This window comes from Pleurodeles waltl, chromosome 7, assembly GCF_031143425.1.
Source record: "Pleurodeles waltl isolate 20211129_DDA chromosome 7, aPleWal1.hap1.20221129, whole genome shotgun sequence".
Classification (NCBI taxonomy): domain Eukaryota; kingdom Metazoa; phylum Chordata; class Amphibia; order Caudata; family Salamandridae; genus Pleurodeles; species Pleurodeles waltl.
The window spans coordinates 378,453,009-378,468,256 of record NC_090446.1 but is presented as its reverse complement, the minus strand read 5'-3'; the positions used below and the strand labels follow the sequence as shown (position 1 = coordinate 378,468,256).

At 39.4% G+C, this 15,248-nt stretch overlaps 1 protein-coding gene across 1 annotated transcript in view; it reads left to right on the top strand.

The window, feature by feature from the left end:
- Positions 1-14,791, top strand: part of SDC4 (syndecan 4) — a 28,795-nt gene extending 14,004 nt beyond the window's left edge. The window contains exons 2-5 of the mRNA XM_069243830.1: positions 7,735-7,891; positions 10,578-10,618; positions 11,553-11,745; positions 13,517-14,791. Coding sequence (XP_069099931.1) covers positions 7,735-7,891; positions 10,578-10,618; positions 11,553-11,745; positions 13,517-13,668 — 543 coding nt within the window. The 3' untranslated portion in view covers positions 13,669-14,791. The remainder of the gene's footprint in view (positions 1-7,734; positions 7,892-10,577; positions 10,619-11,552; positions 11,746-13,516) is intronic.
- The last annotated feature ends 457 nt before the right edge of the window (positions 14,792-15,248 follow it).

Below are 15,248 nucleotides of genomic sequence, written 5' to 3'. Positions count from 1 at the left end.
GAATGGAATGATCCCCGATCCTCAGACTTGCTGTAGGACATGGTTATATTTTGATAATTTATGTGACCATTTTGTGGGAATAATCGAATGGCTTCAAAGGTGGTGTACATTGTATTAGCGGGTGGTGTACTGGGATTATTGAAGATAATTCCGCCTATGTTGTTTCTCAAGATCATTGTTTGCAGGTGTGGCGATTAATAGAGAGCGAACCTATTTACATTGGGAGGGTGTACGAGAGGGAATGTATATTACCAACTGGAAGTCAGGGGAAGCCAATGAGAATGGTTTGGTTATAAGATGAGATGGTACTCTTGTAAGGCATTGAAAAACACTAATATAATCATCTCAACGATGGCCCGGATTACCAGTCATTAGAACGGACCTTACGTCCAAAAAATAGTTTTTTCTACGATCTCTGCAAGGGGAGAAGGGAGAAAGGGCTGTAGCTTCCTATCTTCGAAACCAAAGGTGGACAGTTGATTTTCTTTGGCACCAAATGTCATTTAGTATTCCATTAAGTAAACCGCTTCCCACACACTTTCATGGGCATGTTGTCTACATGGAAGCCTTGGATTGTCACAGTGGCCAGGACAAGTACATTTTCTTAGTCCTGTATGTTATGTCATTTTCTGTTGCATTTTCTTTTTCTTTTTTTTTTCTTGCTGACCGGATTTTTATTTTTATTTTTTTGTGCTGTTTTATTAATTTTATCATCGGTTTCTGCCAGTTGTAATAGAGGTATTGTGTTTTATAACGAGGGGTTTGCAACTTGTCTATTGCTTAACATTTGTGGGCTTCATTGTCCCCCTTATTTTCTAATTGGCCAGTATGTGGCCTCTTCTTTTTGGCTGGAGCATGGAAAGTACTTACAGATTCAGTTTATTGCTGCACTTCCGCTAACTGCTCTGTGATTGAGGTACTACTTTTATTTTCTTCTTCTTCCCTGTTGTCCTTGTTGAACCCCTTGCCATTTGTACCTATGTTTTACTGTGCCACACGCACTTCAAAGAAACCATTTTCTCCTTTGAAAGTGATGTTTGTGACAGAAGATATCTGTTTCCAAATGTATTTTCAGTATGACATGGGCATGTCGCAGTAGTTTTCTTTGTGTGATAGGACTTTTTGCCAAATTTCTTTTTTTTTTTCCCTTCCTTTTTCATGCGTGGGGAATTAATTGATTTGCCCAGATTTACATTGGTGTTATGCCAAAACCTAACTAGCATTGGCAAAGTTCATAGGTCTTGCCTTTGAGATTCTTGACGCTGCCACTGGCTTTTGTTCATGCTGTACAGCATGTGCACTGGTGACTTTGGCAATACTTTGTAGCCATGCTGCATAGTAGTATGGCTAAAAAGAATAGTAAAAAAAAAGACTAATGCATCAAACGCTATTGCACTTTAAAATTTTAAAAAAACGCACTAGTAGTCCTGGCTGTGGCATAACACTTTGATAAGTTTGCTGTAGGCACATTACAAACGGTCTGTGCTGTTGTACAGCATGGCCAAAAAGCACTGCAGAAGCCAATAGCCCTCGTTGCTGACGCCTATTGGGTGTTTGGCATTGCTTGTTTACTTTGGTAGCATACGTTTGGCTTTAGGATCTGAAACGGTGTTGCATGGATCACAGCTGCTTGGTCAGGGCTTGTAAGAATCATGTAATATTTGCTTTTGTGCCTATTTTGTCTCTTTAATTTATGTACTGTTTTTTTTTTAATGCAATTCTACGAAGCATAGAGTGTATTACATTTAGGGACCAATACGATATAGTTGACCTATTAGGTTGTCTCATTTGCCTTTTTAAAAGGCAAACCTGACTGAAAATCCGAGAGCGCTGGATAGGCCCAGCCCAATATACAGTGTTAGTTCTTGCTTTTTCTACCTTAAGAAAACCGCTTTGATAAACATGGTTATTAAACTGCAGAAATTGGTCCTTGACCCCCACCCCTGTTATCAGCAGTCGAATAGAGTAGTAGTGGGTTCCACATACATCTCGGCCTAACCTCTTCTCGGGCGGATATGAAACGGCGATAACGGGAGTAATTTATCATCCAGTTCTTTGCATACTATGGCCAGTGAGCCGCCAGTTTATTCGATAGCGAAAGTCTGTATGAGCGAAGCGGGAGCCACATTTGCTGTCTGTAATCGGAAGTGATTATACCAAGGGCATGAGGAGTACATTCTAACCTAGTCGGAATCCAGGGCAGCAGAACTGCGCTTTGAAGAGTTATCGCAGATATGTGTGGTACCCTTCTCAAAGCATTCGTTAATGTCCTTCTACCACACTGTGATTTCCACCTTACAGCATTGTTTTCTTTTCATCTTGCACTGTTTGGTACTGCACACATTAAAATGGACTTTCAAACTGTATTTCAGCCTACAACTTGGTAGGTAGCGCTTCAAAGGCAGCATTTCGAAACGCTTGTCTTTTGTCCCTGTAGCATTGGGGCCAGCAACCATGTCCTATACAATCGTGAGGGGGTAGTGCACCGTATGTTTTCAGCTATTTATATGATGGTGACCTCTCTTCGGTGTTGTGTATTTATTTTCTCTTCTGATAATGGGTAGAAGACAGTTTTATTTCCAAATGAAGTTTTGGCACACGATTTGTTGTGAGACGCATTTAATGTATTTTTGATGCGAAATGTGGATGAAAATGTATTAAACTTTATTTTATTGCTTACACGTACAGAGCTGTAAACCTAGTTTACTTTATTATAGCTTTGGATGTTGCCTTGGGTCTTCAGATTACAAATGATTGATTGTACAAGAATAAACATCACCACTAGTTGATTGTATTTCAGTCAACCTCCATCGTTGGTAATCATTTTGCAGTGTTTCTTGGAACGGGCTTATTGAAGATGGTGGGTAAGGTAAATAGAAATTTTTTTGAGATGTATTATGGACAGGAAGCATTTGAAGGCTGTCCTTTAGGTGTTACTGAGAGCTTCTCTCATTCTCCCGCATCAGTAGTTCATACAAGCCAAAACATGAAATGATCGGACTGTGCTCTTAAGTAATTGTGTAAGTTGAACTGCCCTTCTTTCTTTGAACTTTGTCAGCTGGTCTGTATGTTGGCCTGTCATAGATGTTTGTTGGGATTTTGTAGGAGACTAGTTCAGCAGGTTGTGTTTCTTAAAATTGTTAGTCTTCATCCTGGCCTGACTTGAGTACTCGTAATAGCCTGCTCTTTGCTTTTCCCTGCACTAGACTTTTATTTTTGTCGGGGCAGTTTTCTTTCCTGTGGTATGTGGTTCAGGCAGTTTGTGGTGTGAGTTTGACACAGGTATTTTACTGGCGTGTTTGGGGGACATCAGCATACATCTCAAAGTTCAATGACAAATTTCTCAATTAACTCTACTTTGTGGCTTCCGTTCCACTAACAGATGTACAAAAGTGATAGTTGTTAGGTGACTCCCTTTTCTGTGTTTTTTCGTCTGGAAATGGAGGATTTTCACCCCAACCTCGATTTGGTAGCCTGTTGATTTATTAGTGGCCTAAGAGCCTGATTGAGGTGATCTGGTTGTTTTCCCTCGTCAACTCCTGCGTCGATGTTTGCCCTCTTAATTTTAGCAAGACTTGGTGAATTCCGCGATGTGAATTCCTCCATGCAAAAGATAGATTGGATTCTATATACGTAGCCGTTGCTCTTTGTCATTGGCATTCCAGACTTGATCCCATCTTTAGTATATTCCCTTTTTCCCTGTTCTGTATGCTAAATGTTTTGAGAACCCTTGTTGTGTATGTGTTTGTTTTCCTGTCTTAAGTGCAGTGATGGCCATCGCCCTGCCTGTATCACTGTAGAGACCACCTGCCTGTCTGCACTCTCCCACATCCCAACTTTGCTTAACTAGGACATGGAATGATAGTTAATACATCCATACATGAGCCTGAAAGGATGATCTGACCCTCTTAAGGGCAGACGAATAGCATCACTTTGAAGAATGGCATATAACTTTACAACTCCGTTTGAGGTGTGGCCAATAATCATATTAGCATATGTATATAAAATACGGATGTACTTTCTTCAAACCTGGATGGCATTTGCCTGGTAACCACTTTATAAATACGTGTTATATTGTAGGATACATGATTCAAAACCATTTTGCTGCAACAGACGTTTAAAAGTATAGCAATTGCAGGTTCAGGTAACCAAATAGCCCTAACTACTTCTGTCTGACGCTTTCCACTGTTGTATCCAGTTCAAATTAAGGATGCCTGGTTGCTAAACTTCTAAATAAATAGATATAGAAACTTGGTACTTCCTACACGACCTCCTCCAATTTGTGTGTGTGTGTGTGTGTGTGTGTGTGTGTATATATATATATATATATATATATATATATATATATATATATATATATATTTCTTGCTGTTGGTTCTTTTCGATGCCACTGATATTTTTGTTTTTGTGCCAGAAATTCTTCGACAAAACAGACCTCCCAGAATGTGAGCGCAGCAACACATTCTAAAGAGATGTTGTTGTGAAATGACTTCCCAACTAAAGCTACAAAGGCAGCTTGTGCCTTGCTTGGCTAGATTTCTGTACCCCTCCTCCCGGTTTAAAGCGACAGTGGGAGCGGTGTTGACTGTACCACAGGGCCAACCGAAATTGACGTTGTTATCGCAGACCCGTTTCCTCAGATTGGCTTGCGACCAACTACAACGAAATTCATTATAATAATAAAAGTAAAAAATTAACTTGCAGTACAGTGAATTGTAAGGTGTTGTTTTTTTTTTTTTTTTTTAGTTCCAAGGTTAACGTGTTCTTGTGTGTGGGGGCCCATGCGGTCAAAACAGTCTTAGGGAAAGAAACTGAAGAGGCAAAGAAAGGAAGCTTTATAGGAAGGCGGATTGTTGGAGCTGTGGCTGACCCCTTTCTCTTTGTGGTCGTTAACAAAGGGTCTTGAAAGAAACGTTAGAATTGGTTTCCCTTTGGAGTGTTGTATAAAGTTTAACTCGGTTGCATTATTTAGCACAGCACCCTTTGAATTTATTTTGATGACCAAATATCCTTTTGATATAATTGGCATCGTGTGTAACAAGTGAATGTAATTTAGCATTATTTTTTATTTGGGTCCTTAATCCTTGCTGATGAAAGTGTTACATATTTTGCTTCCTTTTCGAGATCCGCTGAATTGTGTACATTTATCACCTGGAGAGAAAAAAACAATGTATCTCTGCCCTTTGTGTGCGCGCTCCAACTTTACTAATAGTAGAACCCGTAACCAGATTTGGAAGATTAATTTCGGTCACTAAAAGGTGCAAGCTATTTTTTTTTTGTCGAAGTACTGGTTTCAAATGTAAGAGAGCTTCATTGAGTGACTAAATTAGGGGTTTGTAGGACTCTAGAGTGAATGAGCAACAGATAATCCTTTGCATTGTTTTTGTGTTTTCCTTTGAGACTGTAAAAATGCACTGTATTCAGGGCGTGTTAGTAAGCTCTTGATTTGAACCAGTGTCTTAAACGGTAAGGTCTCTGATGATCAAAGTGGACCCTCTTGCTGCATTACAGTTTCTGAGGCGATTAGCTCTATGTTAGGGGTGGATGCACAATGTTACAGGAAACAAATTGCAGAGTTTCCGCTGAAGGTCACTACGTAAGCCTAATTTTCTACTCACACTCACTAAAGAGGTGTGGGTGACCTGAAGATCACACCAAACAACCTGTACCTGTAGTTACATTCCCAAGTTTAGGATGTTGAACCTCCCATTTACTATACTTTGAAATTTTTAATGTAGCTTTTGACCATCACTTCTAAAATAATGGAAGCCCCATCCTTATAAAGGCCTTTTTACGGGCGAGCGCAAAGCGCTCCGTCCCATGTTGTAATCTCTCTTTGGGCTTCAAACCACGCCCATGTCACGTCAGTGTCTCATTAGTTTGTGACCTTGCCTTTTAAAATCTGCTTGCTTTCATTAGTGAAAGGCAAGCATAAGTCATGCCTTTTCCGGTGTTTAGCCCTCCTCGAGCGCAGTGACCAAGTACTGAAAACATACGAGGCTCCACGTTTTCCGTCCGGTTCCTGGACTACTTTTTCTCTTGTTTCGCAGCGAAATCTCGCTGGGCAGAAGTCGAACGCTTTGCATGACATCGACCATGTTACATAGTTAATTGCACTTTTGCTGGTTACGTAGGTAATTGCAATTTTGCCGGTTACATGGATAATTGCACTTTTGCCGATAGGTTTCACTACGAATGAACTATTATTTCCCTTTGTGTGCCTGCTTTGCACTGATGGCGACTGTCAGCTCGCTTATGTGAAACTTCTACTTTTCAGTTTATATGGCAAGAAAAGTCCAGTTAGTTATGTCAAAACTGTTTTATTTTAATTTTCAATTTATGTGGCAAGAAAAGTACGATTAGGAGTTTACAATGCTAATTGCTGTAGCTCAAGCAGACGTGAGACCTGCTTGTTTCTGTTTGTAATCCTATCCTTTTTTTTTTCCTTTGTACTGAGTGCATCGTGGTTCTGTTCGAGTATTTATTTTTGATTTGGAATGCTTACTATAGCAGCAAACCTATTTCAGATGCATAATAAGTGGGTTGCTGCGAATCCAGAATCCTGGGAACAAATATAGGAAGTCGTTAACACAATAATGGTTGTACCAAGATGTGCTTTCTGTCTTCTAAAAGTTGGGAATTATTCCTTTCTCATTTATATCAACTGTTCTTCCCTATCTACTGTTCTCCAGTTTTTCGGATCAGCACATTTATGCTGTCCCAATGGTCGCACATTCTCGAAGCCCATAATCGTGTAGTTTGCAGCACTTGCTTTTAAACACCTGTTTCTCTGAGTACGTTCTTTTATGGGCATAGGTTTCAGAATTTGGCATCTCTTAACCCAAATATCGGAAGAGTTTATTGGGGCCTGCTTTATGTCCATGCAACCTGTTAGTTTGTTCTGATAAAGGTGTGATGCATTTGTCACCCCCCCCCCCCCCTTTGTTCTGCCTTCCATTTTGCTGTCCTTTTTTAGCTTGAGCGCTCAAGCGCTTTGACCTGTTGTAAGTATTGTGGGCTTTTAACCACACCCACTGCAGGTCCATCACTTTCACTTGTTTGTGGGCTTGCCTTTGAAAAATCTTTTGTAATCATTGGTAAATGCTTTACGCTTGTCCCTCTTTGGGGCGGTTTTGTTATGGCCTTGCAGACGGCCCCTGTTACATTGATAATTGCACGACTACAGATACGATTGACTCCGAGCAAACGTATTTTTCTTTTTGTGTCTCTCCTTCACGCTCATGGCTGCCATGGCGCTTTTAATCAGCTTGTTTAAGTCAACCTTTTTACTTTTCATTTCCAATTTAAGTAGGGGGGGGGGGGGAGCCCAGTAATGAATTTACAACACTAATAGCTCTAACCCAAGCAAACAAGAGACCAATTGCATTGCAAGTACTTGTTGTTTTTCCAGTATTCTGGGTCTGACATCTGACCTTTTTTTTAGGTTTAGAAGCACTGTCCTATGGCCTTCCATTTCAAGAATGTTTTCCTGTTTGTGCGTTGTAATTGTTTTCCCTAGGTGATGGAGTGGTCTGGGTGGTTATTGGCATTACTAAAAAATAAATGTGCAATTTGGAGTAATGAACTTTGGTCAAAAAGTGCGATCTTTTGAAGATTTAAGGTATTAACGCATCTGTAAGCTACTTTAATGCAGAATAAAGCTGCAGTTCTTAACCGGTTACATTGTTTCACAGTATTCTTTTTGATTCATATTTTCTTCTGTTTTTAAAATAGGTAAGAGAGACTGCAATCATGAAACCTGCAGGAGATATATTTTCTGGCTCCTTACCGGATGATGAGGATCAGAGCATTGATATTGGGGACTTTGATCGTGATGAGGATATCGATGATGACGATGACTATGATTACCCATCAGGCTCCGGAGATGGTGGTAAATACAATCCATCTTTGTTTACAGGAAGTGCTCGAACATCTTTATTGAAGCGAGGGCAATGATTTTCTACCCTTTATTTGCAGTTTGCATTTTGTTGCCCTAAATTGTGCAGCTGTGTTGCAGAGGGTACTTGTTGTCTGTGCTTAGAGTTGCACATGTGAGCTTCATATGTAAGTGCATTAAAACAGATATAAAATGTATTTTGACTAATAAAACAGGTTTACAGTTTTTAGTCTTGATGCCCTGAAGTATATTTGGTGACATCATTAAATAATTTAAAACTTTACTATTAAAATTAGTGTGAGGAACACCCATAAAGCGCTCCTGTTTTTGACTCTGCAGAAAATGTTGTAGTGAGTTGTTGTTCCAGTGATTTATATTTCTTTACCTAACACTGTAATTTTATACAGGTTTGAATACCTATATGGTTGAGAGATTAATGTATAAATAGATATTTTTGATCCAATACTATATTAGCAAATTGTGCATGTTTGTTTCCCAGTCAAATGCCAAATTCTGTAGATGTTCCACGAGGCAGATACAGACGTTAGGTTTGAGTCTATTCTTATGCAATAATTTGAGGAACTTTTATAGATTGTCTTGCTGCTAACCTTTCCAGGCAGTTGGTTGCTTCTCCTCACTCTTCTGAAAATCTGTACTTTGCCCTAATACTACTTGGTAACAAGCTATATTAGATCTTTGAAAATAAACTTGTGTAGCTTCCGCTTAGACAGCTACCACCAGCAATCTGTGATTGGGTTAACCACCTGACTACAGGTCCTTACTGACGCTATCTCCAGGCCTAGTCTTTTCACTTACGAATCATTGATTTCCAATGTATTATACTAGTTAAGTCACTGGAGCAAAAAAAGAGTGTAACACCTAGACTATATGGAGCTGTCACTCAAAAGTCCAGGATTAGAAACCATGTCTGTTATTACTTGAAAGGGGGTGGTCACCTTCGGTGTGATTCAGACGGAGATTTTAGGCATAGAATGGATCGTCACTTGTTTGTTAACACCAAAAATTAAGGTTGGCAAATTATTATTGCTTCCCAACCACAGATCTTATTGTGGAGTTTGTTTGGGTTAATGTTTGATCTCATGGTTATAAATAAAAGGCCAGCTTCTCTTCCGCCTAGTTGTACTTTTGAAACTGGACTTCGAGCAAAATACCTTGATTCATGTAAGCGAAGGAGGACTCCACTTTCTTATTGCAGGCTAGGTCCTTTTCTCTTTCTTTGATGTTTACTTTCTCGAAATTTTTCAAGAAAAAAAAAAATCATAAGTAATAAATGTTGGAGCTGCAGGCAATTTGTGTTTGAAATCACCAGGATGGCAATGCATCCAGAACACCTCCAAAAGTATCATCCTGGACATCCCCGCCACATCACAGCCCTACGGAGAGACCTACACTGGCTTCCTGTCAACAAGAGAATCCCATTCAAACCCCTCACTCACGCTCACAAGGCACTGCACAACACCGAACCAGAATGCCCTAACAGACTCCTCCTTCTACACCTTGACCCAACCTTACAGCTTTGCTCCACCGACCTTGCCCTCGCCACCGTCTCACACATCCGCAGAACAACCGCCTGCAGCAGATCTTTTTCCCACCTCGCCGCCAAAATGTGGAACACTCTTCCCACCCACCTTCGTCATACTAAGGACCTACTTACCTTTAGGAGACTTCTCAAGACATTGCTGTTTGAGCAGTAGCAGCCCAAATCCTCCCCCCCCTGCCCCCACCTCAGCGCCTTGAGACCCTCACGAGTGAGTAGTGCACTTTACAAATTCTATGATTGATTAATTGAACGTTTTGATGCAGAGGGAGGCCTGCCTTCAAAGTGTTCATGTAAGAAAATTTGGTGCACTCCTGCGATTCAGGTTGACCAAACGTGTCTCAACAGATTTATGTTACAATTCTGTTTGTGAACTTCATGTACTCTGAAATCTGAAGAACAGGTTCTGCTCTTGGCACAGAACAGTCTTTGACAGATAAGATGGCTACATGAGCAAGACAAACATGCTTCACTGGCCTTGGCAGACTCAACGAGACAACAGTCCTTTCAGATTTTCATAAAGTAAACTGATTTTTTTTTTTTTTTTTTTTACTTTGAGCCGCCTTTGCCACAAAAGGTGTGTTTTTTTTTTTTTTTTTTTTTTTTACCAATAAAAAATCGTCTTTTTGTTCCCATATGTACAGTTGAATAGGAAGAAGGCTGGAAACTGGTTTTCTGTCACTCTTGTCTTCCAGTCCGTTAGATGTGCAGACCTACACGAGTTTAAAGAAAGACTACTTTTTAAAGGAACTTTAAGCAGATATACATGTTTGTATTTTTAATGTGTTGATATTGCCAATGAGTCATGAGAGATAGGAACATTGCTGTCTAATATACGGCTTAAAAATCTTTTTGATAAGTGATTTCTGAAGAGGTCGTAATGTAGACTAGTTGCTAGAGTTTGTGCCAATAGCGATAATCTAAATATCCAGGGATTCTTAGCGTCCTCTGTTCAATAATGAGGGTATAATTTAAAGAGCACGTTCATCCCATTGCATTCTTTTTTGTCTGCAAGCGTCTTGTATTGTAGTTGTTTTGAGAGCTTTAGGTAAAAATGAAAAGTAAGTCATCCACGTTTAAGAATCTCAATGTTTTTGTTTTGTTGTTTTCTTTACACAACAGAAATTTCAAATAAAGATGAATCTTCTTCGGTGTTACCCGATGTAAGTTTGAATAATGTTCTTTCAATTTCCTATTTTCCATTGGAAGCCGTTTGTTTATGCTTTTTCTTGCTGATATACAACCATTACAATGTTGGCCCATATACAACATAAGTGCATGCCTGCGTTCCTTCGCCTTGCACACTTTACACCATTTTTTTCCATCTCCAGAAATTTCAAATGAAATGTACTTTTGCGTTTGCAGAAATGTAACGTTTTGGTTCATAACAGAATCACCTTAGTTAATGTGGCCTTATCCAAAACTTGCCAAGATGTGTTTTTTTGTGTGTCTCCTTATTATGGGGAACATTGCACCATATTTTCCTTTCCGCAGACACCTGTGAATCTTTCTTTCACTCTTTCTTACCCTCTTCCTCTTTACTTCAGTTCCTCTATCGTTTCTACTCTAAGGGACTCCTTTCAAGGGGTGTGTGAAATATGGTGAATATACTTTTACGTAAATGTGCAAAAACTAGGAGAAATGCAAAAACTGTATTTAGCGTTATATTTTAGCATGAAATGTATCCTGTCTTATTTTGGATGCAAGAACGGATTTTGTTCTTTAAAAACACACACAAAAATATACAAGTGCCTTGAACAGCTGCTATAGTTATGGTTGTTCATTGTGTTCCCGTGTTAACATTTGGATGTGAAATTCCCAAAATTATGAAGGCATAAAAGAAATTTCGCTCAGTCCTGCCCTTTCCTATTCCTTCCTCTCACATTTAAAAGCCCATACAGACCTGTCCAAACGCTCACCTGCACAAGCACGCCAGCAGCGGTTCTTAATTTATATTAAATGAAGTTGCATTTATAAGTAAACCTGAACTTGCCCATTAGAAGATTGTTTGATATAATGTAGTGGATTTTGAAAGAGCTTGTATGTGTAACAAGAAGATGGTGTTATTCATTCTGGCATGTTTAACTTTTTCTGCAGTTTCCTACTGACAACCGCATTCCTGACGGTGATGCAAGAAAGCCAAAGCAGGAGAATATTGATGATGAACTGGTGCAACTTAACGAAGTGTCCCCAGATAGGTCTGCTCCTGTGTCAGGAGACTCCTCTAATGAGATCCCAATGGCAATTACCGGGAATGAAAGCTTCTTTCAAAAGACAGAAGTCATCATCGGTAAGTACTGCTTTTGAAAGGCGGAGTGAGATGTGCATTGTGCAGGATGTTGGCATGCCAGTTGAGGGTTAGCCTGTGAGTGATGACCTTGGGCCTGTCCTTTTTTCAGCAGATAAAGCACACTTCTGGGGATATTAAAGGGGAGGCCCTTGCTGCCGTTTGTTTCACCTCCTCTTCAGGATTTCTCCAGTGGAGGGGAGGAGCATGCTCGAAGCAGCAATGAACTTCTGTTCGCTGGCAGTCAAACAAGCTTGAGTAGACCAAGATTTCAGTAAATTTCACTCTGAGGGGAGAACTTGCTGGGAAACACAAGGTACAGTCTTAAGGCTGATCTTCCATTAGTATGGAAAATGTTCTACCCAGAGAGGTAAAGACTAGAAATGTAAGAAAATTTGTAACTAGCACTAGAAATATTAAGCAGGCATAAGGAATGTCCTGCATTTGTGACACGGAATCCCTGCAGAATTGTAACGGGATAGGGTGGAGATGCGTTGAGGGTTATAAAATGGTTTACATGTTTTCACTGAAAACGGGTTTTAATTGTGTTAAAATATTGTGTGTTAAAGCACACCTTTCCCAATGTGCTATTGGCAAATGTGTATATTTCAAAGTTCATACTCTGGGGGTGGTTTCTTCTTTCGACCTTGTATCTCAGCAGGCAGGGTCATGGGAGGTTGTGAGGTGGAAGGTCATCACGTAGATCAGATCTTGAGCTATGAGCGCATCAATTGTTACTCATTGAAGCATTAGTATACAATTTAAGAGTTGATTTAACAAGATGCATTGTTTAGGAGATTGGTTATTGTAGCCATTTTTTGGGCCCTTAATGGCAGCAATGTATCTTCATAAAGCGCAAACTGAGCCAAATGAATGTGTAGTGTTGTGTGATGCTGGTAGGACACAAGTACATTTTGACATGTATTCATACACTCCCCACACCCAACATGAATGCACTGTATGGGGTTTTAGAGTGTGTGTGTGTGTGTGTGTATATGTATGTATGTATGTATATATATATATATATATATATATATATATATTCTGCTCCTTTCTTGAGGAGTAGAGTTTGCTGAGGACTTGCCCTTTAAAGGCTCATTTTCTACCCATCAGCACCACTGAGAGTGTGAGGAATTGACAGTAGGCCTGCTTCCGTCAGCAGACCCCCTAATATGTTCACTGATGTAGGCATTTGGCACAATGCAGTACTGAGATACATGCCCAATACTAATGGTTCGAGTGTAGACAGCTGTTACTAACGTTGCTGGTCTTGATCGTGAATCTGACGCGTGTGAGGCGGCACCCTAACTGCAATTCTGCCACGCATGTTTGTTACACCATTGAACCGAAATTTTGTGAATGGTGTTAAAGTTTAAACATTACATTACCGCGTAGGTCTTTTTTGTGTGTAAATAATTACGCGGATTTATGATGCTTACAGCATAACTACTCCTATCTTCTGTTGTAAGGGAGAGTATTTGAATAGTCGTTGTGCCACTTTTTGTTAAGTTGGTTAGCTACTGGCCATCTGTTAATCGAGGGATAGTTTGGGGAGCCTCTGAAAGAGTACACGCTGCAATAGATTTCACGAATGCATGCTGACAGTTTTAAGCATTTTTAGTTTAATGTACATCATGTGTATGAATGTGTAGCCGTGCCTGGGCCCTTATACATTTTAACACGCTGTATGGATTTATTTCAAGTGTAGAAAAAAATGGCAGTCAGAAGTATTACCCAGAAAATTCATGTTTCTTTGTTTACCCATTCCCTCCAGCTCTCATCGCCGGTGGAGTTGTCGGTCTGCTCTTTGCGGTTTTCCTTATCCTCCTCCTGTATTTCCGCATGAAGAAAAAGGACGAAGGCACCTACGACCTTGGAAAGAAGCCAATCTACAAGAAGGCGCCTACAAACGAGTTCTATGCATAGACTTTGCTCGTTCCCAAACAGACTTTTTCACCGCATTTGAAGCCGAACTTGGGTGTACTTTCAAACGCCATTCGCGTACCTTGTATCAAAATGATTTTTTTTTTTAAAACCTCAGTACGACTCATTTTATTTTACTTCATGGTAAAAATGCCACGTATCGAGGCAGAACAGACAGGTTTGCCTTTTAAAACTAAGACCGTGTTGCCAAGTTATTTTGGTATATTTTTGGGGGTGGGCTAAAGACAGGAGAAGCAGGGACGGCCCTGATGCCACCTCAACGTCGAACTACCACACCATACTTTTGTAGATGTGTGTTTTTTCTGAACAAGCAGATGAGACAAACGTTGCTGGGATGTTTTTTAAATGAGATCCTTTTAGAATAACGACCTGTTGAGAAAAGCTTGGTTGTGGGGCATTTCATATAGACTTTAAAAAGAGATATATATATATATATATATATATATATATATATATATATATATATATATATATATATATACGCTTTTGTCCTTTTTAATATTTTTCTTATTATGTTTAGAACACTAAACGTGTAATTCCTTTATGACTATCTTCAGATGAAAGACTTCAGGGGTTTCATGATGCATTTGATTGTGGCTCTAGGAACTACAGTTTCTTGGCCATCCATGTCTCGAGCGCAGTCCGTGGCACAATAGCCTTAAAATTGTGACTCGAAAGGTACTCTTACAGTTTTGATGAACATACTTTGTGTAGTGTTATTGTTAAGCAGAATAAAATAGCATCATGTAAATGAAATAACAGTGGCCTGTAGAGATTGGTCCAGAATAAAATTCTACTTTTTTACTTAATTTAATTCTTCTGTTTTTTAGATTTTAGTATCTGATATGTTTACTTTAATGAGGGCATTCCTTGCTTTTTATGCCATTTTCCGATCAAAATGAATGACCTGGCAAATTTTGAAATGCGGATGTATATGGTTTACTGCATTTCTCTATTGGCTATGGTAGACGGTACATATTTATAATTTTATAAGTGACCAATGGGAATCAGAATCTTTTCATTGTATTTATACTTTTCACTGTTGTCTTCGTGTGTAACAATGGTACCTTCATGTTTGATAAAAGTAAGCTATTTTGTGAATTAATTTAGCCGATTTATTTTAAATGTTAGATCTAATATATTTAGATGAGTGCAGGATATTTATTTTGCTTTCTGTATATCTGACTATCGCTTTTTTGTTTGAGAATGTTTCACCACTACCCGTGCTACCCAATATTATCAGACTTCACATCTTTATTTGAATATTCATACGAGAGGGATCGCAATTTAAAACGGTTACAATTATTGGTACTTGTAGAAACAAAGGGAAAGATGTATATCCTCTATATATCAACTATGCACTCACAATATCTTTCTTTATATGGAATGTGCATCAGCTGCTTATCTCAATTTCTATTATCCAGACGAGGCCTTTTTTTCATGCCTTGCTTCTAGAATGCACATAGGTTTAGTATCCGTGAGGCCCGTTTGAATTTTTCCAAAGAGACTTTTTATGGATAGTAAATGTAACTTCCCAGCTTTGCGTGCTTGGACAGAAGGCT